The sequence below is a fragment of the Mastacembelus armatus genome, chromosome 23 (genome assembly GCF_900324485.2).
Source record: "Mastacembelus armatus chromosome 23, fMasArm1.2, whole genome shotgun sequence".
NCBI classification, from domain to species: domain Eukaryota; kingdom Metazoa; phylum Chordata; class Actinopteri; order Synbranchiformes; family Mastacembelidae; genus Mastacembelus; species Mastacembelus armatus.
Genome location: NC_046655.1, coordinates 725,789 through 753,171, shown reverse-complemented (window position 1 = coordinate 753,171; position 27,383 = coordinate 725,789). Strand labels below are relative to the sequence as shown.

The 27,383-nt window shown below is 41.2% G+C and overlaps 2 protein-coding genes across 2 annotated transcripts in view; both read left to right on the top strand.

Moving 5' to 3' along the window:
• The window catches only part of mkrn1 (makorin, ring finger protein, 1), a 40,828-nt gene extending 17,035 nt beyond the window's left edge, over positions 1–23,793 (top strand). The window contains exons 3-8 of the mRNA XM_026326803.1: positions 10,040–10,221; positions 18,264–18,487; positions 18,974–19,188; positions 20,098–20,208; positions 20,711–20,855; positions 21,724–23,793. Coding sequence (XP_026182588.1) covers positions 10,040–10,221; positions 18,264–18,487; positions 18,974–19,188; positions 20,098–20,208; positions 20,711–20,855; positions 21,724–21,936 — 1,090 coding nt within the window. The 3' untranslated portion in view covers positions 21,937–23,793. The remainder of the gene's footprint in view (positions 1–10,039; positions 10,222–18,263; positions 18,488–18,973; positions 19,189–20,097; positions 20,209–20,710; positions 20,856–21,723) is intronic.
• A 2,411-nt stretch (positions 23,794–26,204) lies between these two features.
• Positions 26,205–27,383, top strand: tmem121b (transmembrane protein 121B). The gene has a single exon (XM_026327339.1). It carries the CDS (start codon positions 26,205–26,207, stop codon positions 27,381–27,383), a length of 1,179 nt encoding a protein of 392 aa, XP_026183124.1.

Here is a 27,383-nt window from a genome sequence, read left to right as displayed (position 1 = left end):
GCATTGTCTTATAATAATTTAAACATACATATTTTTTGACTTTTGATTTTAATTTAGACTAAAATACTGTAGTGTTTGTGTTAGCAGCAAATTAATTGTATAATGGAAGGATCTCCGTGATTGTCTGACTAGTACAGTGCATGTTTTTTTTTTTTTTTTTTTTTTTTACCTTAGGAGCAGACAAACCCAAACCTTTACTTGGAAAAGGCTTAAAGAGACAGGTGTTGATTCTAAATTTCCCCCCTTCTTGATTAATGTGCACTTAGAACTTCTGGCATAAAAAATTGATTTCCTCTAGATTTTTTTTTTCAGCAATTGGTGCTGTGTGCATTGAAAACCATGCAATACTGCAGTTTTTACATAGAGGAATATCCTAAAAGAGCCTTAGCATGATTATAGGTTTAATCATGTTCACCTTGTTGGTGTGTTAATTTACCAAGAGGTTTTGACAATTGAAGGGCTCTTTTTGACAGGGCCCATGTAGTAATAAACAAAGTAATAAATCCTGAAAAATGAAATGCCTCAATTCAGAAATAGGTATTTCATTCTGGTTGCAGCAGCCAAGCACAAGTGGCATGTGAACACAGTGTCCCTGGCAGGGATATTACAGTACCCTAATTTAACCTTATTCTACTGTATCATACTGTCACAAATGTAGTAGTACCACAAATACAAAACCATGGTGAGGCCAACCTGCACAAGCTGCAAAGTTAGCTATTTATGCAAATTATAAGATAAGATAATTCTTTATTGATCCCACAGTGGGGAAATTCAATTGTTACCACAGCTACAGGGCAACAGTACGGTGCAAAGAATGAAAAATATAAAGAGTGTGCAAAATGTGTGCAGAGATTAAACATTTTACAAATTTACAAATATTTACAAATAAGAATGTTACACACAATGTCTAAAATAAAATAAACTACACAAAATAAGTTAACATGAAAACCTCTATGTGCACAGTTGAGTTTGTTAGATTGATTGGTTGTATAATCTAACAGCGGTGGGAATGAAAGACCTGCGGCACTGCTCCTTCCTACACGGAGGGTGTAACAGTCTTCCACTGAAGGAGCTGCTCAGTATCTCCACTGTCTGGTGCAGTGGATGAGAGGTATTGTCCATGATGGATATCAGCTTGACCAACATCCTGCAATCACCCGCCTCCTCCACAGAGTTCAGTGGACAGCCCAGGACAGAATCGGCCCTCCTGACCAGTTTGTCTTTTTCTGTCCCAATCTGTGCTATGAGTTAAAAACTTAGTGTAGTGTGAATACAGGTTGTGAACAGTGGAGTTAAAAAAAAAAAAAAAAAAAAAAAAACCTAAACTATACTGCAACAACAAAGCTGATAAACCAATCACTTACAGCAATTTTATGTAAAAATTATTTTGGACTCTCATACTTATTTTCTCCTCTGTTATCTGAGAGAGTGCTCTTTTTCATTACAATGTCATATCTTTTCAGTGAACTTTTTCCTCTCTGTTACATGACAGCAGTTCCTGCAGTGATTACACTCTGTCCATTAGCTTCAGCCTGTATGGTGGATTTGTTTTAAGTACCACATGGTTTGATTGGCAGTGGTTTGATTGTTGCACCGTGTTAGCAAAATACATCGGTCCAGAAGTGGACATTAGGGCTGCAGCTATCAATTATTTTTGGGGTTGAGTATTCTAACGAATATTTCAGCAATTACTCAAGTAATCAGATGAAATAGACCTGCCTTTTTAAACAATAATGCTATTGTGTAATGCATGACAGAAATGACAGGTTACCTTGAAATGACATTACCGTGCGTCGTATCTGCCTGGTGAGCCGGTCTGGTTCACAACTTAATGTTTTACGAGTTAACTTATTTGGTGGATTGCTTACTTGCAGTTTAACATGAGTTATTAATTTAGTTCACTACTTTGTTTTCAATTGTCTGCTTTCTGTTCAGATGTTGAAGCATTGACAAAGTGATGTTGTGGTTCACCACTTCTGCTTTACAATACATGCATTGCACCGTGTTGTCATCTATTTTGAGTTTGAAACAATCCCAGGCTTTGGACATTTTCTGCCTTTTACAGACAGTTTCGCACTCTGCCATATTTGATACTGAAACGTTGTGAAGCATTGTGCGACAGTCATTACGGTCTGTGTGGAACAGTGAGCACTAGGCAGAGCAGGTCTGATAACGCAAGTGATGGTAATTAAACAAATACTCAAGGCAAAGAATTTTCTTTGAGTATTGGACAAAAAATATGGACAAAAAATATATATTTACATTGCTCTTTTACAAGCAGTCCCAAAAATAAGAACAAACAGCTCTTTGCTGACTATTAAGGTGTTATCTTCTCTGTAACCAAATGACTGACCAACCAACTCGCACACCAACCAACCCACCTTGGCTGCTGGAGGGGGTCTCCTTATAAAGCTCCTAAACCCCTCCCAACTAATTCCATCTAAAAAAAAAAAAAAATACAGGTGAATGGTGAGAGGAAAATGTTGAGAGCTTGGAATGATTATGGCTGGTGTTTGTGCAGTTAGAGAATCAAGTGTGTGCCCTTGATGCCCCGCAATGGATGCGTGTGACCAGGTGATGTTACGAAAAGGCCGGGATGAGAGATGAGTTATGAGTGAACTTTTGTGTGTGCGTGTTTTTAATCAGTGTGGTGGCGGCCGGTGCGCATATGTGTTCGTAATAGCCTGGATGCAGGCTATACGCCTGTGTCCGTGCCCATACCATAAAATCAGTGATGAGCTACTCTGTACATTGTGTATTTAGCCTCCACTACAGCCCTGAATCTCTTGTGCCCACCTTGGTTCTAGCAGTTGCTTACTGTGCAGTGTGGACAGCACAAGTTGCACTGATGATGTTGTAAGGGTTAATGTGAAGTTTCAGCAGTGGCAATACAGCCACCTAGAATTTTGTCTCAAAATTTAACATGATGAAACTATGAAGGCTGCCATAGATTCTGTGCAGCCTTGCTACACAAGCATCCCAAACAGGTCTTGAACAGTGCATCACTATACCTGAGAATCACACATTGACACAAGTAACTTAACCCTCTGGGGTCTGAGGGGGTTTTTGGGGCCTGGACAAATTTTGACATGTCCTGACATTTGTGCTTTTTTCAGTGTTTTTTAAACATATTAATGTCTAAAGTCTGATAACACTGTGATCAGCACAAAATTGGCTACAATAATATGTGAGCAGCAAGTTTATACATTATTGTATTTTTGAGAAAAAAGTGGTTATGCATGGTCAGTGAAAAACTACAATTTTTTACTCACTGAAATAAGACCATAAAACACAAACAGAACATTGGTTCACAAGACTTTGGAGACCTGCATGTTGTAGGCTGAAGTGTTTACTTCAGAGTTCTGTGAATGTCATCTTGTTCACACATTCACAGTAAACAATACACTGATTTCAATTTTCTAAGACACTTTTTGTCCAGAAAGGCCATATGCAAGAGGGTGTGTCTTAGGATTAATAGTCATGTGATTTACCTGAGAAGACAAAAGACGCACTGAACGACCAGACAAAGACGCGCATAGTGAGCCTTTCAGTCAATGTAGATGGGACGGATTAGTGCAGCACAATACAAAACAATGAGGAGCCAAATGATCCTCATTTGAGTTAAAATCAGTGTTTTTACTCTGAGGTGAAGCTAAACTATTTGTCTCTGTGTGGAATACAAGAAGCGCTTCTTCACGTCCGTGACGCGCCATCATCCAAACGCGCAGAAAAAGTGAGTAAATTCTATGATGAAGTTTGATATTTTGTGTCACTTCTCGGGGGTATGCACATATTTACCTGGTTCACCTGAGATTATTTACATGTGAACAGTGGACAGTGTACAAGGCGGGACCGCATAATGAGGTGAGACAGGAAAAAACGGACTTCTCCTTATGTTCATACGGATTAAATAAAAAGTGATGATTTGTTTTCGACTTGAATTGTTTCAGTCAAAAGAAAACATTTCAAGCTTTCTAGCCATATAATTCTTATTTTTATGAGGCAAGTATTCGCTGAGATTCTGGTTGTTTTATTTACGCGTCTGTGAAGAGAAATGGCAGAGACAGAAAAGACAGAGAGCGCACCCTGTCGGCTTTCTTTATTTAAAAAAAGCACAACGTTTTGTTGTTATTATGATGGTATACCACTAAAACTAGACCCTTTACAGATTTGAATGATATACTTCTTTTATCTGTACGATCAGAATTGACGGAGTAATTTAAGTTTGTTTCGGCCTTATCAGAAAAAGATGCGTCAAAACGCGCCGGCGCGTTCGTCGACCCCAGAGGGTTAAATAGGTAATATTGACATGAAATTGTCTAAGTTTGTTAGAGGCTCAGATAGAAAAGGCTTGCTATGCAGTCAGCCCTAATCCCTCCCTTAACCTCTTCCATTGTTAGAGACAGGAGGAGCTGTTCAGATTGTACTGGAGGGATGGTGGAGCTAAAGGGAGCAGCTGCAGAGGTGCAGATCAAGATAGCAGTCATAGAGGATAAGGTGTAGGTAGGAGCTGCGGAGTGGGGGGGAGATATTGAGTCATGGCAACTCGACTTCTACTTTTTAGGTCGAAACGTTTCACTACTCATCCAAGTAGATTCATGAGTCTAAGCGAAAGCTGGTATGGAATCTTAAATTTATCCTTCAGGTTGGTTTCACTCCACACCTAGCCCAAATAGGCTCATTAGGTGAACTATGTAAATTGAGTGAGAGTTTTTAGACCCACACTCCTGAGTTGGTTTCATTTCACACCTGGCCTGAATAGGCTTGTTAGGTAAACAATAGAAGTGAGCTCAGGTGAGGGTCATTAGGGTCTAATGGTAGATTCATGTGACCCCTCTGACTCACCAACTGGCTGCAGAGTGTGTCCTCCCTGGGAGACATTTGATGTGTTCCTTAATTTCCTGGGAACAGATGAAAGGGGAGCCTGGTAGATTGAAGACAAGTTATGTCTGAGCCCTCTACCCCTGTTAAGGTAGGGTTTTTCCACTTGAACATATATAGCTTCTCTGACTCCTCTTTCAAACCGCCTATCTTCTCTGCCCAAAATATGTACATCACTATCGAAAGGGGACAGCACTCTCTCTGCCAGGAGCAGCCTCAACCTAGACTAAATTTGCCTGCTACTGGGCCTTTGTCTGAACACCACATACTTCTCATACAGTAGAATGCGTTCCAGAGAGTTGCCAGTAGAGTTGCCTTCCACTCTGCAGCCAGTTGGTGAATCAGAGGGGTCACATGAGTCTACCATTAGATCCTAACAACCCTCACCTGAGCTCACTTCTATTGTTTACCTAACAAACCTATTCATGACAGGTGTGAAGTGAAACCAACTCAGGAGTCTGGGTCTAACAACTCACTCCATTTGCATAGTTCACCTAATGAGCCATCTTGAGTGGAGTGAAACCAACCATGAAGGATAAAAATGGAGTTTCCATACCAGCTTTCTCTTAGACTGATGAAGCTACTTGGATGAGTAGTGAAACGTTTCAACCCAAAAAGTAGAAGTCCAGTTGCCATGACTCAACCTATAGATAACTTCACCTGGACGACTGAGAATCTTCACATAGCTGTTGGCTGGCTTGTGACCAAAATTGTAAACTTCTGTTCACTTACTTCAGCTAAAAAGCAGGTTAAATTTGAGGTGAGAGCAAGTTAACTTCTTAACTTTACACCTGTGAGCTTAAATAATAATAATATTTACATCTAGTTACATGCTTATTATTTATAGGAGGACAATGAAGTATTATTTTCAAGTACAAGCTCTGTCAAAGTCTGCTTTATTGTCAATTCTGCCACATGTAGAGCACATACAGAGAATCGAAATTTTGTTACTCTCAGACCCTTGGTGCATATAGATAAACTCTAAACACTAAATAGTGCAATGTAATTCTGCATAAATTCTTGACCATTCCAAGGGTTTTGTGGATGAGATGGGTGCTGTTGATTTCCTGGAGGGAAGGGAGAGAGACACTGACGATCTTCTTAGCTGCTCTTCCTATGCGCTTCACATCAGTGAAGGGTGGCTCCCAGTTGACAACCCTGCGGCTGGCATCCATGCTGTGACAGCATCTTCATGGGATGGTGATGGCATTCACCACTTCAACTTCATCAACTACAAGCACAAGATAAAGAAGAAAGCCTGGCGGTCCACCGAGAGGTGGGATGGAAGATGGAGCAGTTAGGACAAACAGCACAAATGATCTCAAGATCCTTAGAAAACGTGGCTATGGGTAGTTCAAAGAAACAACACCACGGCCTGCGTATACACCAAGGGAAGGCAAAGTGCGGACGGAGAAACCATGTACAAACTTGCACTGCTTAGGCAGGTGAGACAAGGAGGGCTCAAAGCCCAATTCAATTCAATTCAATTCAACTCAATTTTATTTGTATAGCGCCAAATCACAATACAAATCATCTCAAGGCACTTTACAAAAACTAAAACTAAAAACCCAACAGTGCTGTTGAACCCGCTATTGTAGATGGTAACAGAGAAGAACCTCAGCAGCCAGGAGGTTGCAGGAAGTGCAAAACCAACATGAAGAACATGCCTCCCTACAAGCAGTGCACTTTGAGCCTGTAAGTAGCTAACCCATGAGAGAAGAACCGCCAAAGGAGAAGCCAGACCGGCACATCATGGTCAGATGGCCAAAAACCAGCAACCAAGAGGCATGAATATGCTTCGAGCAGGACAACATCAATCTCTTTGGGAACATCATTTTGATTGAAATCTGTGAGCTTCTCAGGGAGAAGAAGGCTGGGATGCTTGAAACGATCCTTCAAGTGTTAGAGCGCCACATCAAGGAGCAACTGGGTGACAGCGACAAGCACATCCCCCTGGGATCACCAGGATCCGTTCCCTGTCCTCCTGAACCTGCCTTCAGATTTGACACCTAACTGCCTAAGTTGATAGAAGGGGTTCCCCCCCCCCCCCCCCAAAAGACACATAAGCAGTTACCTGCTGGCCAACAACTTCATTGGCACCAGCTGCCAGACAGCAGGGGTCCCAGGGCTTCCCGGTTTCATTGAATACTCCGCCAAGATCATGGCAAGATAGAGCTAGACCTTTGTGTTGAATGGCTGGATTTGGCAAATGCCTACGGTTCTGTTCCGCATCAACTCAGACCAGGCCTACCTGTATCCAAAATCTGGCCTCTGCCTACTTCAAGGGCCTTTATGTTTTCTAAACAATCCAGGAAACCACAACCAATTGGCAGCACCTTGAGAAAGGCATAGCAACGGGTTGTTCAAGCTTACCCATCCCGTTCACAGCAGCCTTTGAAGTCATCCTCAATGCTACAAGACAGATGGTTTGAGAAGGGAGAACTGAGGTGGACAGAGGCTTCCAGCTATAAGAAGCTATATGTACAATGTTACAATAGTCCAATAGACAGTTGCTTGCACAGCACAACTTTTGAAGAGGCTGGAACAACTCAACTGGGCAAGGATGAAAATGAAATCAGCCATGTCTCAAAGCCTGTCAATTCAGAAGCAGACCAGGAACAATGACATCGCCTTTTCTGTTGGAGAGGAGATCCTGCTGTTGGCAGAGCAGCCACTACGAAACCTTTGGGAGGCTGTACGCCACCAATCTTCCAGATAGGCACATGGCTGACTCATGGCACTGCTCTCAGAAGGCCTGGTGAAGACGAAAAAGCCCCCTCCCAGGCAAATTCAAAACTTGGTGCTATCAGTTCAGCGTGTACCATTGTCTGATGTGGCCACTGAAGCTCTGCCTATGTCGGCAGTACAGAAGATGGATCTGAATGTCAATAACTACATCTGTAAATGGCCTACCTTGCTGCCTCCTTGTTGCTGCCCTGTTTGGAAAGAACACACTCCAGTTACCTCTGAGGCCAATCAGCCTAGCTGGAAAAAGTGAGGCTCCTGTTCGAGCTGAGGGACATCCAGCAGTACATCAAGACAAGGCACTGGCTCAAACAGGGTGTAAATGGAGGGTTAACCAAGCAGTGGATCAGGCTACTGGACTCAAGAGCCACACCAGATTCCTGGGATGTCCTGGGATGAATAGGGCACAGCATGAGTGAAGGGTGGCCCTGTTTTTTGTAGACATTTTTGCTGTTGTAGCCTAAAAAGTACTTGGTCATTGACACAAACATTGTACATTGTTCTTATACATTTGCTAATAGGTAAAAGTCTGAAGATTAACAGTTTGAAGCCTTTTTTGTTCAGAACACAGAACAGTTCAAAGAAACAGAAAATTAAGAATTTTAAACATGTTTATATGGCTAACAAAGGAAAAAAAAAAAGCATTTTGTTGTAGAAAGGTGTTGGGCCATTAAGTGCTACTAGAACAGCTTTTTGGTACTTTACCACTGATTAGGCTAATCATATTGCCACAATGTTAAGACGCTTAAAAGGTTAATAAGGCTAAATTTAATTCCATTGCTGTAGATTATTGCAGGCTGTTGACCTCTTTCTTCTTTCTGAAAAAGGACCTTTTTGTCTAACTCTGAAAAGCACATTATTTTTCAGGTTTTGCTTACTTAAACTTTTTTTGTCCCACCTCTGGCAGTGTATTATTTGCTGGACTTGAAATTCTTAAAATTCAGTAATGTAATTCAATTTACATTATTTACTGATCTAAATTGGACCAAAATTTCCTCATGTTCACTTTTGATTTTCTTAGTCACCAGGCTTTGAAAACAGTACATTGGTTATACTGTTTGACTCAATTTTAAATTTTTGGTTTATTACTGATATTAATTTTATGTCAACTATGGACAATGCCATGTTGTAGAAATATGGTATTTTAGGGAAAGTAACATTACCTTCTTATTATATGGGTTTGTTTTTAACCCTTTATAACCTACCATAGAATAAATCCATCCAATGTCTTTTTACATGCTGTAATGCCATTTTTTGGAGCTTTGCATCAGTACAACCCTTATACCCTGAATTTTAAGGAAAATCTTTTTTTGTATTTTCATTTTTTTTATTATACACATTTTTTTTTCATAATGTGATGACACATATGGAATGTAGGAAGTACCGTAGCCAGCATATCAGACCTACAGTAAAGCCGCGGTTTGCATTATAGTGGTTTCATTGTGTGTACATTTTTACGAGATTTGTGCAAACCCATTTGTGGTAAGAAACAATGCTCTGGGACATGTTGAATGTGTGATATTAAAGTGTAACTCCTCTGCTTTTATATGCAAAAAGAATTATTGCTTGATCTTATTTGGTTGCAATTCTAAAGGCATTTAAAAATAGATACCCCAATCAGATTGCGGGTGCTCTCGTTGGTTTAAAAAGGTTAATTAATGTTTAGTGGAGTTTAGTGGTATTTTTTCTTACTCATTGCCAATAATAAAGTACTGCACAGAAGATTTAGGCCATTTTAGATGTTTTAGATTCTCATCAAAACATCATCAGGTGTCTGAGTAATCCCAGATTTATAGTGCATCCCATTGTGCAGGACAACAAGCACATAAAGAACCACTAGAGTTTATGAAGATCTGTTTTCAGAGTCAAGATGAACCAGGAGAACTGTGTACAGATCAAAACTAAAGTGAATATCTGCTGGTTTAAGGGAAAAGGGATTGCTGCAAATGCTTTAGATTTAGGTTTGGTTCCCTTTTTATGCACTTTGTCTAAAGTAAATTGATAAAGGAGAAATGAATTGTAATTTATATTAAAAGAATCTGCTGTGAATATTTAGTGCCTAAAACCTTTGCACGGTACTGTATATCTACTTTGGACCTTGTTAAACATTTAGTGCTTACTGATTCTTAGTCTGTTTGAAATTATGAACCTTTTGTTAATGTACTGTCTGCATGGTGAAAGTTTGTTTTATGACCTTTTGCAGATGAATATTCAGCAGCAGGGTTTTAACAGTATTAATGCACATATTTAGTGCCTTTATGTTGATCAACTTTGGTTTGGCTATTTGTGGTCAGTTCTGCCATTTCCCTCATATTTTGCTGGTCACTGCTCTGGTTGTAGCTTTGCTGCATTGTTCTTGTTGGACAGTAGATCAGTTGTCCTGTAACAATGTGAATCTGGTGTGGCTCCTCAGGTTTGAACATTGTAAACCAGGGAAGAATGAGGAACTGCCGACGTCTCAGACACTTCCGCTGCCATCCGGCTCACTGGCCAGCCCGTCAGACCCAGAACTCAGTGGGGTAACACCTGGCCCAGGGGCGCAAGACTGGGCCAATGCTGCTGAATTTGTTCCAGGACAGCCATACTGTGGACGGGGTGAGAAACCAGCACTGATTACATCAAGTGTTATATTGATACTCACCTTGCATATGAACCTAAGTTATACCATCTTGCCTCATTTGATGCCTAATGATTTGATCCTTTCAGTTTAATAAATGCAACAATACACACTGACTCGCATGTGAAATGCATGTGTGATGTACATTAAGACACAACCACCCACTTTTATTTTATACAAATCCCATCTATATATTCTGAACTTATAAACTTCCTGTAATGCTGAATGACTGGGCTCATTGTAGACAGAATATAAATGTATGGTCAGAAGGAAAATAAATCGGAGAATAAAACAATTCCTCAATCAGATAAAGATAGTTTGACCCTTGAGCATAAAGATGCTATACTGGAGGCTGGAATCAATTGAGATGATCAGTTGAATATTTCAGTAGTACTTATCACATCTGATGTGAATTTAGGGTTAGAGAAATTTCCTTACCATTTGTCTATCTGGCTTATTTAGGCTTCTGGAAAATTCTTCGGGTCGAAATCTACAGTGAATCTGATTGACCAACTGGATTAAGAGTCTTGGTCTCTAAGTGATAATCTATGTTTACGCAAAGGCTAAGCAATGTGTGTCTTTTTTGTGATAGGTACTAGTGCAACAACAGTAATAAACAAATCATTAATGATGCTGTGTAGCTTGGATGGATAGGGTCCCCCGCCCCCTATGCGCAATATGTCTGCACCCCCCACTTAAGGAAATAACTACTGCATACTCATATCAAGAGCAAATGAAAGTATGATTTCTTTACGATCTACAATTTACGATCTACAAGTGGATTAAGAAGAAGAGTACTTTATTAATCCCCAAGGGGAAATTCAATTGTTACAGCAGTTATTCTAATTTAAAGTTATTAAATTGAATATTATTTAAATAATATTAATTAATAGTAATAAATAAAGTAATTAATTTGGATGGAGAAAAGTAATAAAGTAATTATTTATTTGTGGGGGTTAGTGTGTGTGTGTGTGTGTGTGTGCGCGTTATTGTTTATATTGTGGAATTATAGTCTTATGGCCGTGGACACAAAAGACTCCTCCTCTCAAAAGACATCTCAGTCTTGGTCAGGAACGCCACTGTCTACTTAATGAAATCAAAATGAATATGTGGATAAAAGCTACTTTGATGTATATAAATGCACTCAAAATGTTAGCTCTTTTCCAAGAAGCTCTTTTTATACAAATCTATCAGTTCTCACTACACCTTGAAAAATTAGTATCTCTGTCACATGTTTTTAGTGTAAGCACATTGTTTTGTTAGTACTTTGAATTTTAGATCACATCATATGACCAATTAATGCAAATAAACAGGTAATTACATAAGCATATAAAAAAATAAAAATAAAAAAAAAATCCCGTCTCACCCCTATGGGTGGTGTGTGTGTCTTCCTCAATCTCGGGTCCTCTACCAGAGACCCTGGGAGTTTGAGGGTTCTTCGCAGTATCTTAGCTGTTACTAGCACTGCGCTCTTCTGGACTGAGATCTCTGATGTTGTTCCTGGGATCTGTTGGAGCCACTCTCCCAGTTTGGGGGTCACAGCCCCGAGGGTGCCGATTACCACGGGGACCAGTTTTGCCTTCACCTTCCACATCTTTTCTAGCTCTTCTTTTTCAGCCCTTGGTATTTCTCCAGCTTCTCGTGTTCCTTCTTTCTGATGTTGCTGTCACTTGGGATCGCTACATCTACCACTACGGCTTTCTTCTGTTGTTTGTCCACCACTACTATGTCCGGTTGGTTAGCCATCACCTGTTTGTCGGTCTGTATCTGGAAGTCCCACAGGATCTTAGCTCGGTCATTCTCCCTCACCTTTGGAGGTGTGTCCCATTTTGACCTTGGGACCTCCAGCCCATACTCGGCACAGATGTTCCTGTACACTATGCCTGTACACCTTAATAAAATGGGAATGGTTGGTGATATTAATGTCCTGTTTGTGGCACATTAGTATATGTGAGGGGGCAAACTTTTCAAGATGGGTGGTGACCATGGTGGCCATTTGGAAGTCGGCCATCTTGGATCCAACTTTTGTTTTTTCAATAGGAAGAGGGTCATGTGACACATCAAACTTATTGGGAATTTCACAAGAAAAACAATGGTGTGCTTGGTTTTAACGTAACTTTATTCTTTCATTAGTTATTTACAAGTTTCTGACCACTTATAAAATGTGTTCAATGTGCTGCCCATTGTGATGGATTGTCAATGCAACCCTCTTCTCCCACTCTTCACACACTGATAGCAACACCACAGGAGAAATGCCAGCACAGGCTTCCAGTATCCGTAGTTTCAGGTGCTGCACATCTCGTATCTTCACACCATAGACAATTGCCTTCAGATGACCCCAAAGATAAAAGTCTAAGAGGGTCAGATCGGGAGACCTTGGGGGCCATTCAACTGGCCCACGACGACCAATCCACTTTTCAGGAAACTGTTCATCTAGGAATGCTCGGACCTGACACCCATAATGTGGTGGTGCACCATCTTGCTGGAAAAACTCAGGGAACGGGCCAGCTTCAGTGCATAAAGAGGGAAACACATCATCATGTAGCAATTTCAAATATCCAGTGGCCTTGAGGTTTCCATTGATGAAGAATGGCCCCACTATCTTTGTACCCCATATACCACACCATACCATCACTTTTTTTGTTCCAACAGTCTTGGAGGGATCTATCCAATGTGGGTTAGTGTCAGACCAATAGCGGTGGTTTTGTTTGTTAACTTCACCATTCACATAAAAGTTTGCCTCATCACTGAACAAAATCTTCTGCGTGAACTGAGGGTCCTGTTCCAATTTTTGTTTTGCCCATTCTGCAAATTGTGTGCGCCGATCTGGCTCATCCTCGTTGAGATGCTGCAGTAGCTGGAGTTTGTAAGGGTGCCATTTGTGAGTAGCTAATATCCACCGAAGGGATGTTCGACTAATGCCACTCTCCAGTGACATGCGGCGAGTGCTACGCTGTGGGCTCTTGCTGAATGAAGCTAGGACAGCCACTGATGTTTGTTCATTAGTGACAGTTTTCATGCGTCCACATTTTGGCAAATCCAACACTGAACCAGTTTCACGAAACTTAGCAGTTTGCTAACTGTAGCATGGGAGATGGGTGGTCTCATAGGGTGTCTTGCATTGAAATCTGCTGCAATGACCCGGTTACTGCGTTCACCAGATATCAACACAATTTCGATCCGCTCATCATGTGTTAACCTCTTCGACATGTCAATGGCTGTGAACAAAGAGAAACTTGTAAATAACTCATGAAAGAATGAAGTTACGTTAAAACCAAGCACACCATTGTTTTTCTTGTGAAATTCCCAATAAGTTTGATGTATCACATGACCCTCTTCCTATTGAAAAAACAAAAGTTGGATCCAAGATGGCCGACTTCCAAATGGCCACCATGGTCACCACCCATCTTGAAAAGTTTGCCCCCTCACATATACTAATGTGCCACAAACAGGACGTTAATATCACCAACCATTCCCATTTTATTAAGGTGTATCCATATAAATGGCCCACCCTGTATATGTACATATACACATACACATACATACATACATACATACATACATAACCAGGGCAACCTGATGAGAAATGGGCTACTGGAACAAGACACTCGTGGACGAGGGCTGATAACAGAGAACTGTTGGAGTGCTACTACATGAGTAACCCCAGCGAAAGGGGTTACATGAAGAGGATGTGGGACCTATGGAAACTTTGAAACCCACCATCCACACTAGGGCCAAAGCATCTAGTAGCTCAGTGTTCCAACATTCGCAAACGGCAGCTGCTATCACAACTAGAGATTGAAGAAATACAACACAAATGCTACGGCAAGGGGGAGCCAGGACGCCAGGTCAGGGGGGAAACAACACCACCCCCACCCGAGATTGGGTATCAAGCCCCAATGACAAGCCCCAACACGCTCAACACAAGAGCAGCTGACCTGAGAATGAAGATAGTAGGCAAGATGGACACCTGGAACCTCCGCAGCCGGTTACCAAGACTAAGTGAAGTACTCTCTGAAAGTCTACTAGAAGATGTGAATGCAGCATTACGAACAATCCCCACTGTGACCATCACCGAGACCAACAAGCTGATATACACCACGGCAACAGTGATCCTTGAGATGCTTGGCCACAAAATACATTCCACCACCAAGGAGCAGTACCCTGCATGGAGAAGGAGGTTAGAGGTAAAAATAAGGGCAACACGGAGAGAAGTTAGCCAACTATCAGAACTGCAGAAGAAGGGAGATGAAGTTGGGTAAGAAATACAGCAGGCTGTCCATACCAGAGGCCCTGGAGACTGCCAAACAACGACTCACAGCCTGGCCACACGCCTGAAGAGGTACACCAGAGAAATAGAAGCATAGAGAACAAACAGGATGTTCTCCACCGAACCATCCAAAGTGTACTCTCAGTGGGGGGCGCAGTAACACGAGAGCAGACCCACCAAGGCTGGAGACTGAACAATACTGGAAAAACATATGGGAGAGGGAGGCATCACATAACACCAATGTGGCTGGCAGACCTGAGAGCAGACCACAGCAACCTCCCTGAACAGGAACCAGTAACCATCGCAACGGCAGATATCCGAGAAAGGGTCTCAAACATGAAGAACTGGACAGCACCGGGGCCTGACATGATCCACTCCTACTGGCTAAAGAAGCTACCTGCCCTCCATGAGCGCCTGGCAGCTCAAATGAACAAGCTGCTAATGGATGGGACTCAGGACAGTCCTGATCCTGAAGGACCCCCAAAAGGGAGCAGTCCCATCCAACTACCGTCCGATAACCTGCCTCTGCACAACATGGAAGCTCCTGTCGGGCATCATAGCGGCTAAGATGAGTAGGCACATGGCTCAATACATGAGCGGGGCCCAGAAAGGAATGGGTAAGGACACCACGGGGGCAAAACATCAACTACTGGTGGATAAAGCGTTCGCTCGAGACTGTAAGACCAGGCAGACCAACCTGTGCACCGCCTGGATTGACTACAAGAAAGCCTACGACTCAATGCCTCACACATGGATCCTGGAATGCCTGGAGCTGTACAACATCAATAGGACCCTAAGAACCTTCATAAGGAACTCGATGGGACTGTGGAAAACAACCCTAGTAGCCAACCTCAAGCCGATAGCACAAGCCTCCATCAAGTGCGGCATCTACCAAGGAGATGCTCTGTCCCCGCTGCTGTTCTGCATAGGCCTGAACCTCCTCAGCCAGCTCATCACTAAGACTGGCTTCGGATACCGACTGCGAAATGGGGCAACCATCAGCCACCTCCTGTACATGGGTGACATCAAGCTGTATGCCAGGACCGAGCGAGACATCGACTCACTGATCCACACCACCAGGATATACAGCAACGACATTGGAATGTCATTCGGACTGGACAAGTGTGGTCAAATGATAACGAAGAGAGGGAAGGTTGTCAGGACTGAAGGTGTTGAACTCCCAGAAGGCAGCATAGCGGATGTTGAGGGGAGCTACAAGTACCTTGGAATCCCACAGGCAAATGGGAACCAAGAAGAAGCCGCAAGGAAAGCAGCCACAGCCAAATACCTACAGAGAGTAAGGCAAGTCCTAAGAAGTCAGCTAAATGGGAAGAACAAGGTCCAAGCCATCAACACCTACGCCCTGCCGGTCATCGGATACTTCGCTGGCATAATAAGCTGGCCAAAAGAGGACATAGAAGCCACTGATGTCAAGACAAGGAAGCTCTTCACAATGCATGGAGGACTTCACCCCAAATCCAGCATCCTGAGACTGTACGCTAAGAGGAAGGAAGGAGGCCGGGGACTGGTGAGCGTCAGAGCCACCATCCAAGATGAAACAGCCAAGATCCATGAGTACATCAGGAAGATGGCCCCAAGCGATGGAATACGTAGTGAATATCTCAGGCAACAGAAGCCCGATGCAGAGGAAGAAGAGCAAGAACCATCATGGCAGGACAAACCCCTGCACGGCATGTACCACCGACAGATACAAGAAATGGCTGATATCGAAAAGTCCTACCGGTGGCTGGAAAAAGCTGGACTGAAAGACAGCACAGAGGCACTGATCGTAGCGGCACAAGAACAGGCCCTGAGCACAAGATCGATAGAGGCCGGGGTCCACCACACCAGGCAGAACCCCAGGTGCAGGCTGTGCAAAGATGCCCCTGAGACAATCCAGCACATAACAGCAGGTTGTAAGATGCTAGCAGGCAGAGCGTACATGGAACGCCATAACCAAGTGGTGTACAGGAACATCTGTGCCGAGTATGGGCTGGAGGTCCCAAGGTCAAAATGGGACACGCCTCCAAAGGTGAGGGAGAATGACCGAGCTAAGATCCTGTGGGACTTCCAGATACAGACCGACAAACAGGTGATGGCTAACCAACCGGACATAGTAGTGGTGGACAAACAACAGAAGAAAGCCGTAGTGGTAGATGTAGCGATCCCAAGTGACAGCAACATCAGAAAGAAGGAACATGAGAAGCTGGAGAAATACCAAGGGCTTAAAGAAGAGCTAGAAAAGATGTGGAAGGTGAAGGCAACAGTGGTCCCCGTGGTAATCGGCACCCTCGGGGCTGTGACCCCCAAACTGGGAGAGTGGCTCCAACAGATCCCAGGAACAACATCAGAGATCTCAGTCCAGAAGAGCGCAGTGCTAGGAACAGCTAAGATACTGCGAAGAACCCTCAAACTCCCAGGCCTCTGGTAGAGGACCCGAGATTGAGGAAGACACACACACCACCCACAGGGGTGAGAAGGGAAATTTTTTTTTTTTACGTAAAACTCCAGACAGTGTCATCAGAGTTGTCGTTTTTAACACGTGCAGCACTAAGCGGGACATTGTTTAAGTGACAGCATTTGTTGAGTAAAAGAGAGATACAGCAGACTTTTAACAAGGAAGCTGCCGTCTGTGTAATGTCTGGTCCATTTTCCTTCCATTTTTACATGTAGCTCACCAAGATAATGTGTAGTAATATTCAAGTGCATGTCTGAAAGCATGTTGGACATTAGGGTTAGTGTGCTACTCACTTTTACTTGCAGTGTGAAATTCTAGTAAACCAGTTTTTTTTTGTTTGTTTTTTTTTTTTTTTATGAAATATATATTTTTTTTTATTATGTTTAGCAAACTCGCTATTAAAAGTTCGTATTTTCACAAAATATTTATCTTTTTTATATTTTTTTCAATTAATCAATTAATTGAAAACATAACCAGCCGATAAATCGATTATTATAAAAGTTGTTTGTTGCTGCCCTAACTATGTTATAGATGTCCTCAAATACAGTTTCTACTAGTGAGATATTGTGGATTTCTTTAATTAACACTCTGACTAATGAAAATACAAATTTGACTAGGACAAATACCGCCATGGATATCTAAAATGAACATTAACTCTGTGGGTTGAGGATGCCTCACATTTTGTATTAGCACATTTATGAGACCTTGTGCAGCAGCAATCACACTGGTCCTGTGAACTGAAGCCAAGTTACCACAGAATGGGCGATTTAACTAATGTTACCATACTATACTATATTGTTAAGATATTTTTTTCAGTTTAGCACTTGATCCAAACCAGTATATTGTCATTAAGCAAGCCCGGTTAGTTAAAAGGTAACTTTAAACCAGCTCCGTTTTGTGTGGGGAGAAAAAACACAATAGGACAGAGACTGACTTAATTCCAGTTTGGAATTCCAGTTACCACATTTTCTTGCTGTGCAGATTGCTGCTGAATATGCAGTAATCATTCTTCTTAGCCCCACCCCTCAGAGGCCTTTCATCCCCACAAAAACAGAAAGTGGAAAATTTTACTTTGGCATTGAGGCTGCAAATTTATTTCTGTATTTATACTTTTTTCAATGTCAAAGTTGTTTTTCCACCACAAATCCTTTAATGCTAATGTTTTATTTTTCAGTTCCATAATTACAAACAGTGTACATGCTTTTGCTCGTCACTGTAACCATGCAAAGTTTGTCTTTTCTCATTAACATAGCACGAAAAAATGTTTGTAATGATTGGTTGCATCTATCTAGCTGAGCTAGTGAAAGTGGAGAGCACCATCCCTCTCATTGAAGAGTTTGACAGTGACGCAGGGCTGGACAACAAAGAGTTAAGGAAGCAGCTCTGTCCATACGCTGCTGTTGGAGAATGCCGCTATGGAATCAACTGTGCCTATCTCCATGGTGACGTGTGTGACATGTGTGGCCTCCAGGTGCTTCACCCCACTGACAACAACCAGCGCTCAGAGCACACTAAGGTATTTGTTACAGATAACCTAGTGGTGGTTTCAAATTAACCCTGCTGTGGTGTTTGCCTTTTTTGCTACTTTTTTGCCATGGATGTTTGAGGATATCGGGTGATTTCATGAATGCCTTCATAAAATATATACAGGGTATCTGCAGATCTTGAAAAGATCTTGAATTAATTAAGTTTAAATGGTGATAAGCCAATCCCACCCTGGAAACGTCTTGCTATGAGGCAACAGTGCTAAACCTGCTCCACCATGGCCACCATGACTTTGCTCATAAACTCACAAGCCGTCAATGTTAGCAAAAACATACTTTGTTTTTTAGTTTGCCAGGTGACATTAATTGGCAAGCAATAAACTGCTACTGTTTGAGCAAAGCTTGTGAAAATTATCTAATTTATAAGGGGTATAGTAAAAGGTCTGAGCACCCTCAGTTGAAGGGAACAGAGATTACATGAAGAAAATGTTTGTTGGTTTAACTGTTCCCTTTCCCAGGCATGCATCGAGGCCCATGAGAAAGACATGGAAATTTCATTTGCTATCCAACGCAGCAAAGACATGATGTGCGGTGTGTGTATGGAGGTGGTGTTTGAGAAGGCTAACCCAAGTGAGCGCCGTTTTGGCATCCTATCCAACTGTAGCCACTGCTACTGCCTAAAGTGCATTCGCAAGTGGAGGAGTGCCAAGCAGTTTGAGAGCAAAATCATCAAGTAAGTCTCTTATACATGATAAAAAGTGTAGAAAGGAAGGAGCATTTTTCATCCAGAAGAGCTCTGTTTTGTTGGAGATACTGAAGAGTCATTGTGGCCTCACTACATTGAAGGTTCCATGACTTTAAGGCTGAATAGCAAATGATTTGAAATCTGTATCTTTAATAGTTTATCTCAAGAGATTGTCTAATACGTCTTAATTGGGTCTTTATCAGCAGCATATAACCACCACCCCACCCCTCTGAATACAACTTTTAGAAGCAGTATATACACATTTTATAGTTTTAAACACACAACAGTATATTGGTGAGTGGATAAACGCTATTACCTGTGAGCTGATATAAAAATGACAATATGGAAAAAGACGATTGTAGTAATGGAAAATGTTTCTTCTGTAAATACTAAATGGACTTATAGTGTTACCAGTATTGAGTTTAATCTGTAGAATTATTATTCATACCTTTTAACTCAAAGCTTTTGTTAAATATGCACTTTTAAGATATAGCACAAAATTATAGTTATTTCAAGCTTTATGTTATGTAAATAGATATTTTTCATATTCAGAAAATTACTGATGCAGACATTTGCAAACATTGAACGAACACACTCTGAAATAATTTACACGTGATTTATAAGTAATAAGTGTCATTTTGAAAGCTCAAAATTATTGCTTATTGTAGGTTTTTCCCTCTATAGTTCTTTATGAGATCTGTTTTCTGATAAAGATGTTATTGGCAGCCCCTTTACAAAGCAAGGGCTGTTGCAAGTAAATATGGGTTTTTCCAATATGTGAGGATGGTACGCTTATCCAGTCCAATTGTTTTTCTTTAGTCTTTACCAGTTTACCAGTTTTTAACAGTACCCAACTGTGGTATTTTTGGACTAGCTTTTTTTTGTTTGTTTTTGCAGGTCATGTCCAGAGTGTCGAATCACATCCAACTTTGTCATCCCAAGCGAATACTGGGTGGAAGATAAGGATGACAAGCAGAAACTCATCCAGAAGTACAAGGATGGCATGGGGTACACAGACCATTTCCTATATTGTCAGGAACAGAGAATACACATCCATACACTCACTACACAAACCCAAAACAGTAACAAGTGCCACTGCTGCACTGAAGCACAAACTGGCAACAAATAAATCAGGCACAAGGACTTAGTCGATAAGGATTAGTTTCCACTGAATGTGAAGCTGATTTTTCTCTCACTTTTAAAAGGGATTTAATGAGACTTATTTTCTGTAGGATGGAACTGACAATTTGTGAATAGAAAACTGCCATGGGTGGATGTGATCAGAATCATCACAGGAGAGAGCTGGTCTATTCTCCTTCTGCACAGTGTGTGGTGATGGTGGGTTGGAGTGGGTTAATGCAGAATTGTGGAGGGAAACAAACTCACCATCATGTGGGAACATTCTGAAAATTCGTCCGTCATTGAATTATTCATCACCCAAAGATGATGGCTCTATGTTTTTGTTATATTTTGTCTTAAATTGCTGTGTGTACTCTTTCGTCTTCTCCAGGAGTAAACCTTGTCGATACTTTGATGAGGGTCGTGGAACATGCCCTTTTGGCTCAAATTGCTTCTACAAGCATGCCTTTCCTGATGGACGACTGGAAGAAGCTCAGCCACAGCGAAGACAGACCGGATCCAATAGTAGAAACCGGGTAATAGTTCACACCCAGTTCAAATATTCATAACATAAGTAACAATGGTAGTAACAGATAACCACCTCTTCCTCAACTGCAGCACCCTCTACTGGATGTGGAGAGCAATATATGCAACAACCAGATAAATAGAAACACTTCTGAGATATAATGTAACAATAATCCTGCAAAAATATGTTGCATTTGTTGTTTCTTAGTTGTGTCAGTATTTGGAATACCTTGGGAACACAATCAGCTGCTATTTCATTTTATGTTTCACAAACTAATTTTCTTCATAGCAAGAGGAACTTATGTAAGGGCCATGTGAAAACCGGTTTAATCTGATCCACTCCTTTTAATAATCTAGGGGTTTTAAAAACTAATGTGTTAATTGCATTTTCAGTTTCTCACTGTCTTGTCACTGTGTTGGTTCAATTTGTCAGTATATTAAATAAATGAAATCTGAAATACTTACATCATTCCAAACTGAGTGTGATGAACAGATTTGTGATCCACAGTGGATGTTTTTTTTGTCTTGCTTAATAAAATCAATGCAGTCTTTCATATCCATTGAACTTTTAGTCAAAATTTTGACATAGGAGAGAAATGGGAGAAATTAAAGTTTTTACTTTTGAAATCAAGATTGTGACATACTGACAAATCATCTTGTGATAAGTCAAAATTACAAGAAATGTTTTTATTTCACTATTTTGACTTACAGAATTTAGGTTTAATCAAATTTCTCACATTATTGTAATTAATGTAATATTTGTAATTGTTTCTCATTTCTTCCTTTCAGAAATTAGATGACATAGCATGGCATCTTTTAGAAGGCCTAGGAGCATGATACCCTATTATTTGATGATAAAACTTTCTTTTTCCCCAACAGAACTCGAGGCGAACACCACTATGGGACATCTTAGACGAGAGGGAAAGCACTGACTCCTTTGACAATGAGGACGATGAGATGGTGACATTTGAGCTGAGTGAGATGCTTCTCATGCTGCTTGCTGCAGGAACTGACGACGAGGTGACAGATTCAGAGGATGAATGGGACTTGTTTCACGAGGAGCTGGACGATTTTTATGAGATTTACCTATAGCAACCCCATCCACTAAATTTCCCCATCTATACTAGACACTAAAATGGACTGTCTTGTGTGAGTGATGGACAGTAGCTTTTCCCCCACCCTGTGTATTGTGGCAGTGCCTTTAAGCAGGCCATTAATAAATTAATTCACAGAAGATTAAAAAAAAAAGAAGAAAAAAAAAAAAGTCAGTGCACTCGTGCTAAACATTTTCTAGACGTCTTTTCTTGTGAGTCTATCTTGTGCAGTTCATGTTAAAATGAATAACAAAATGACAAAATAAGATTTAGCAAAAATTATAGCTTTCTTCAAATATTGCTAATAAAAATTGTCTATCTAGTTTATTTGTGGGTGTGGGTTGACTTGTAAATCATCTCCCCAGGCATTTGTACATACTCTGGGGATGCACTCGAACTTACTCAGCACCATTTACTGTAATCATGATGGGCATGTTGTAAGATTTTACATATGGTTTCTGAAGGCCGGAACTTCTTATTTCTTTTTGGTCCTATTAAAGCTGCTGATGATCAACATATGTGCGATATTTAATAAATTTACAAAAATCATTATGTTCTACTCCAAAGTATTTACTGTGTCCCCTAGAATTCCATCCTTTTTTCATCATTTAAATTTTTTTTATGAAGTACTTGGATCATAATTGATCACAAACTGTCAAAAGCTACAAAAATAAGTCTTGTGGGTTTTGTTGCTGTGTGAAGCAGGGTGACCTCTAGCCCTGATTACCATCTTTGCTATGACATTTTAGTCACTGCATTGCTAATAAAATAATTTACAGGAAGAATGTTAAAAATTTAAATCCATTATACAGACTGATAATTTTATTTATAGAGTGCCTTTCAAAACACTTTACAGGAATTATTGAGACATAAAAACACAATTAGTAGGGCTCCTTACTTGGGTGGGACAAAAGGGTCAGCAAGGGCAAAGGAATACATCTTATTTTGGAAAGAAAATGAGAAGTGGGTGCAAGATTTGTTTTACACTAAACAGCTCAGTTGTGTGAGGTTATGAAAGCAGTGAAATCAACATTTGGTTGTGATTTTACAGCTGGAAGTACTTGTTTTTAGTCACTTAATGTAACTTCTCAGTTAATAAGATTTTTACCTAAAATCCTAGTACATTCAAAAGCTTCAGCTTCTTATTCAGAGATTTTTTTTAATAGGTTTACAATGGCTGTGCATTGAAAATGTTCACTATGCCACTAGTGACTAGAAGCTGTATTGTATTAAAGTGTTAGTCACCTTTTATATATTTCAGTCACTAGTGGTAACCTATTCAGTAACAAATCTTATGAGATAGTGACTGAAGTGTTTGGCTTAGCGGAATGGTGATCTTGTACCCTGATACACTGTACGACAGGTCTTGGATTAGGATCTAAATAACACCCCAACCCCACCCCCCAAACACACACACACACACAGACAGGGAAACATACTGCTTTTGGATGAAGCTTGATTTTATTCTTCAATTAAGGTAAAAATCTTGAAATCTATTGAATTGCACCAACATGAATTTGAGCATCCTGTGGTACCAAGTCCTGTCCTGTTCTGTCCTCCGGACCAGGTTAGAATCAATATTTGTTTAAAAATTCATATACAGACAGTATGGAGGATCCTGGAGCTGAGATTTTTTTAATGTTCCCAAACAGTGTGAAAAGTAGATTCACTGTGTGTTGGCTTCACTGAGTAGTGCGTTTAAGCCCTGCAGCTGAGATGCTCTTGTACTGATTCCTAATGGTTGATCCTAATGTGTTGAATTCCATTGGAATGCGTATGTTTATATTGAAATGTGTGTTTTCTATGTTTCACAGCCATCCATCTTACCTTGAAATTAAAGTTTATGATCAACCTCTGTACAATATGGGCTCTAAATGTTTTTGTGCCCGTCTTTGTTCTATTAAAACTAATTGACAGTGCTTTGTTTAGAGTTTCTTCAGAGTAGGGTATTGTTTGCTGAGCATTTTGTAATCATATGGTAACCCAAAGCTGATCTCTTTGCAAGTGCAGGTTACTTCAGGGTCAAGAGTTGTATACAAAAGAGACAGAGAAATAAATTAACACTAGCAGTGGAAATAAATGATCTCTTGCCACATTTTTTCTATTATGACATATGTTTGTTGAATAATACTGTGTACAAGGACCTTTGTCGTTATGTTATTCTATACTTTATGTCCACGCACCAATTAGCATGGGCTAAAAAGGTAAGTTCTAAGGCAACAAACAGCAACGTGGATGATCACCTGCTTTGTTATAATGATAAATGTGGAACTATATACATGTGGAAATTAAAAAAAAATCAAATGTAAAAATGAATTTAAAAATAAATACATTAATTTGTGAAAATTTAGTTTTTTGGGAGTTTTTTAAAATGAATATACTCACTTTTCGTTAATTGCATTATTTTGTTTCTCTGTTCCTTTCTCTGCCTCTCTGCATTTGTGCTCCCACAGTGGTAAACTTCTGAAAAAACAAAATACTACTCCAATGACTTTCTTGTGATTTTTACATGGTTGATTTACAGTCTGTATCAAATATTTCCTACAACAATAGTTTCCACCTATGGACAGCTATCTAATATCAATATAGTATGTTATACTGGACACGCTTACATCCATCTGTCCATTATCTATACTTGTTTATTCCTATGCAGCCTATCTCAGCTCTCTTCAGGTGAAAGTTCCCAGTCTGGTTCAGGCAGCAGACACACTCTGTATTTTTAAAGCTAAACCTAAAACTCTCCTTTTTAACAAAGCATATAGTTAGGTCTGGCTTAGTTGACCCTGAACCATCCCTTAGTTATGCTGCTGTAGGTGTAGACTGCCTGAGGACTCTCCATCATGAACTGAGTTCCTCTCTCCTCCCTCTTCTCCTCCCAGCCTCACATATATATGTCACTAACTTTGTGCGCTCTCTCACTCGTAGTTTATGTTTTCTCTCTCTTTCTGCACCTTCTACAGGTATCTCTGGTCCTGGAGCTGTATATTGCTGATGTACAGTTACTGGATTAATATGTTTTTGTTCACTGAAATGCTCATCATGGGATTATGTGTTCTCAGATTTGTAATTTTTTATTCAATTTTTGTTTATATTCAACAGGCAACTCTGCACTTTAGCATGCTAGCCATAGAGGCATTGTAAATGGTGCCTTTTCACTTTGTTTCAACTAGACATACCCCCTGAGATAACTACCAGCTCACCCTGTAACAGCAACCCATAGTGCAATGTATTACCTTTTCGTTTAACATGTACTTTTGCTTGTGAGGATACTTTACAGGACACTATTTTATTTATTTTTATATATATATATATATATATATATATATAGATATATCTATATATATATAGATATATCTATATATATATATATTCTTTTACTGATAGGGTAGCCAGGGGCTGGGATGCCCCATGTAAGGAGCATGGCTGCTTGCCAAAAAACAAACAATAATTAAGAAACAAAACTGCACACTTGAAGACTGACAAAGAGCACTTTCACACTCACTGTAGAAAATCAACTTCTCAATGACCTATGATGGAGGCAGCATCATGATTTTGGGCTGCTTTACTGCCTCTGGGTCTGGACAACTGCCATCATTAAGGGGGCAAAAGTTGGTGAAGGCGGAGAGGAAAAACTGCCTTTAACAGAAGAAACCTCCAGTAGAACCAGGCTCAGTTTGGGCAGCCTCAACTGGTTGGGGTAATTAAACTTTTTAATTTACTTTAAAAGATGTCAGGGTGGCTGTTCGCCAACCAAAGCTCAGTACAAGCTGGTTAATTCAAAAGGATAATAACCCTACTAAGAGTGGAGTGGTCCAGTCTAAGACCAGACCACCAACTAAAAGAGATTCTGTGCAATGAGCTCAGAGGTACCAAACATCCTAAGAATATGTCTGAAATGAAGCAAATCTGAAAAAAAAAAAAAAACTTCATCTTATTAGTCCACTCTGAATGTGTAATGTTTATACTAAGCAAGTAGGCCTGCACATTTGGTCAAATGAATTCAAAAAATGTTACCTTTTTTAAACGATTCACCTTTTCAGTCTGTTTGTACTAGATTACTACTATAGCTCAAGCATTTCGAACATTTAGAATATGTAAAAAACGAATCAATAAATCAGTGAAGCTAATTTCTATAGGCGTAAAAGCAGATGTAGTCCGTTCCATCAGTCTGAGCCTGTGTCGTTCTTTGCGCGTCTCTGCCTCTCCACCTTTAAACGCATCAGGAAGGAATGAAAGGAGAGAAAGGCAGGCGATCGCAGAAATACAATGATCTCAGAAATTGGGAACCACAATCCGAAGGCCGACCATCTCCGACACGAAGCGAGCTATTGCCCAGACTCCCTCGTCTCATCTGTTCCGGAAGCCGGACAGCTGAACAGGAGGCGGGACACCCAGACCACCAGCGACAGCATCATCCCGGAGGATAGCGGTAGCATCCAGCCCCTGGTCTCCTTAGCTGCGGCCGCTGCCTGCATCATGACATCTGGAGAGTTCATGCAGACCGCTCCCTTGCTAGTGCACAAATCCAAGAGGAGCCTCCTGTACAAGGCGCTCTGCTTCCTCCTCCTCATTTTCCAGGGCGGCATCCTGGACTTCTACCTCATCATCTTCACCGATCTGTACTGGTGCTCATGGATAGCCACGGACCTGGTGGTGATCTCGGGCTGGGGGATCTTCTTCATGAAGAACGCGCGGAGCAAGAGGGAGCGGGCCTGCGGCTTCCACCAGAAGAGTTCCATCTTCGGCTGCAATCTCGGGGAGTTTACCTATGCATACCTGGCCTGGCTCATCTATGTCATCGCCTGCACCCCTAAATTGGTGCTTATTCTGGAGACCTCCATCCTGGACCTGATCGCGCTCAAGGTTCCGTGCGGTGTGACAGGCTTTAAAATCGTCATGCTGCTTTCTGCACCGCTTCTTTTCTGCCTCCTCAACTCCATCACTGAAGATTTAAACGGGGCGATTCGGCACCATTCTCAAAGCTGCTTCATGAGCACCTGTCTGGACCTGCTGGACAGCTTCACGCTGGTGGAGATGACGTTAAGGAACGAGATCCCTACCGTCTACCTGAAGTACATCGTCATCTCGGTGTATTTCGTGGCCATGGCCGTGCCGGTAATCTGGCTGTACGAGTTGACGGCGTCAGAGCTGTGCTGCCGGTGGCTGTGGGCCCGCTTCTCCACAGGCCTGCTGGTCAACGCACCACTGCTGATGGTCAGGTGTTTCCTGGTGTACGTTTACAAGTCCCCGGCGTCGGTGTTCATGTTCAAAAACATTTTTTTCTTGGCGTCTAAGTTCCTGGAGTTGTTGGAGCAGTGTGTGGCTGTGACGGGGGTCCGGAGGCTAGCTGGCAGCAGCAACCCAGCCCAGTTCTCGCACTGCGTATCAGAAAACGACATGTGTCCGCACGGATACGTCAACACCCTGGCTGTCACCCAGTCCTAA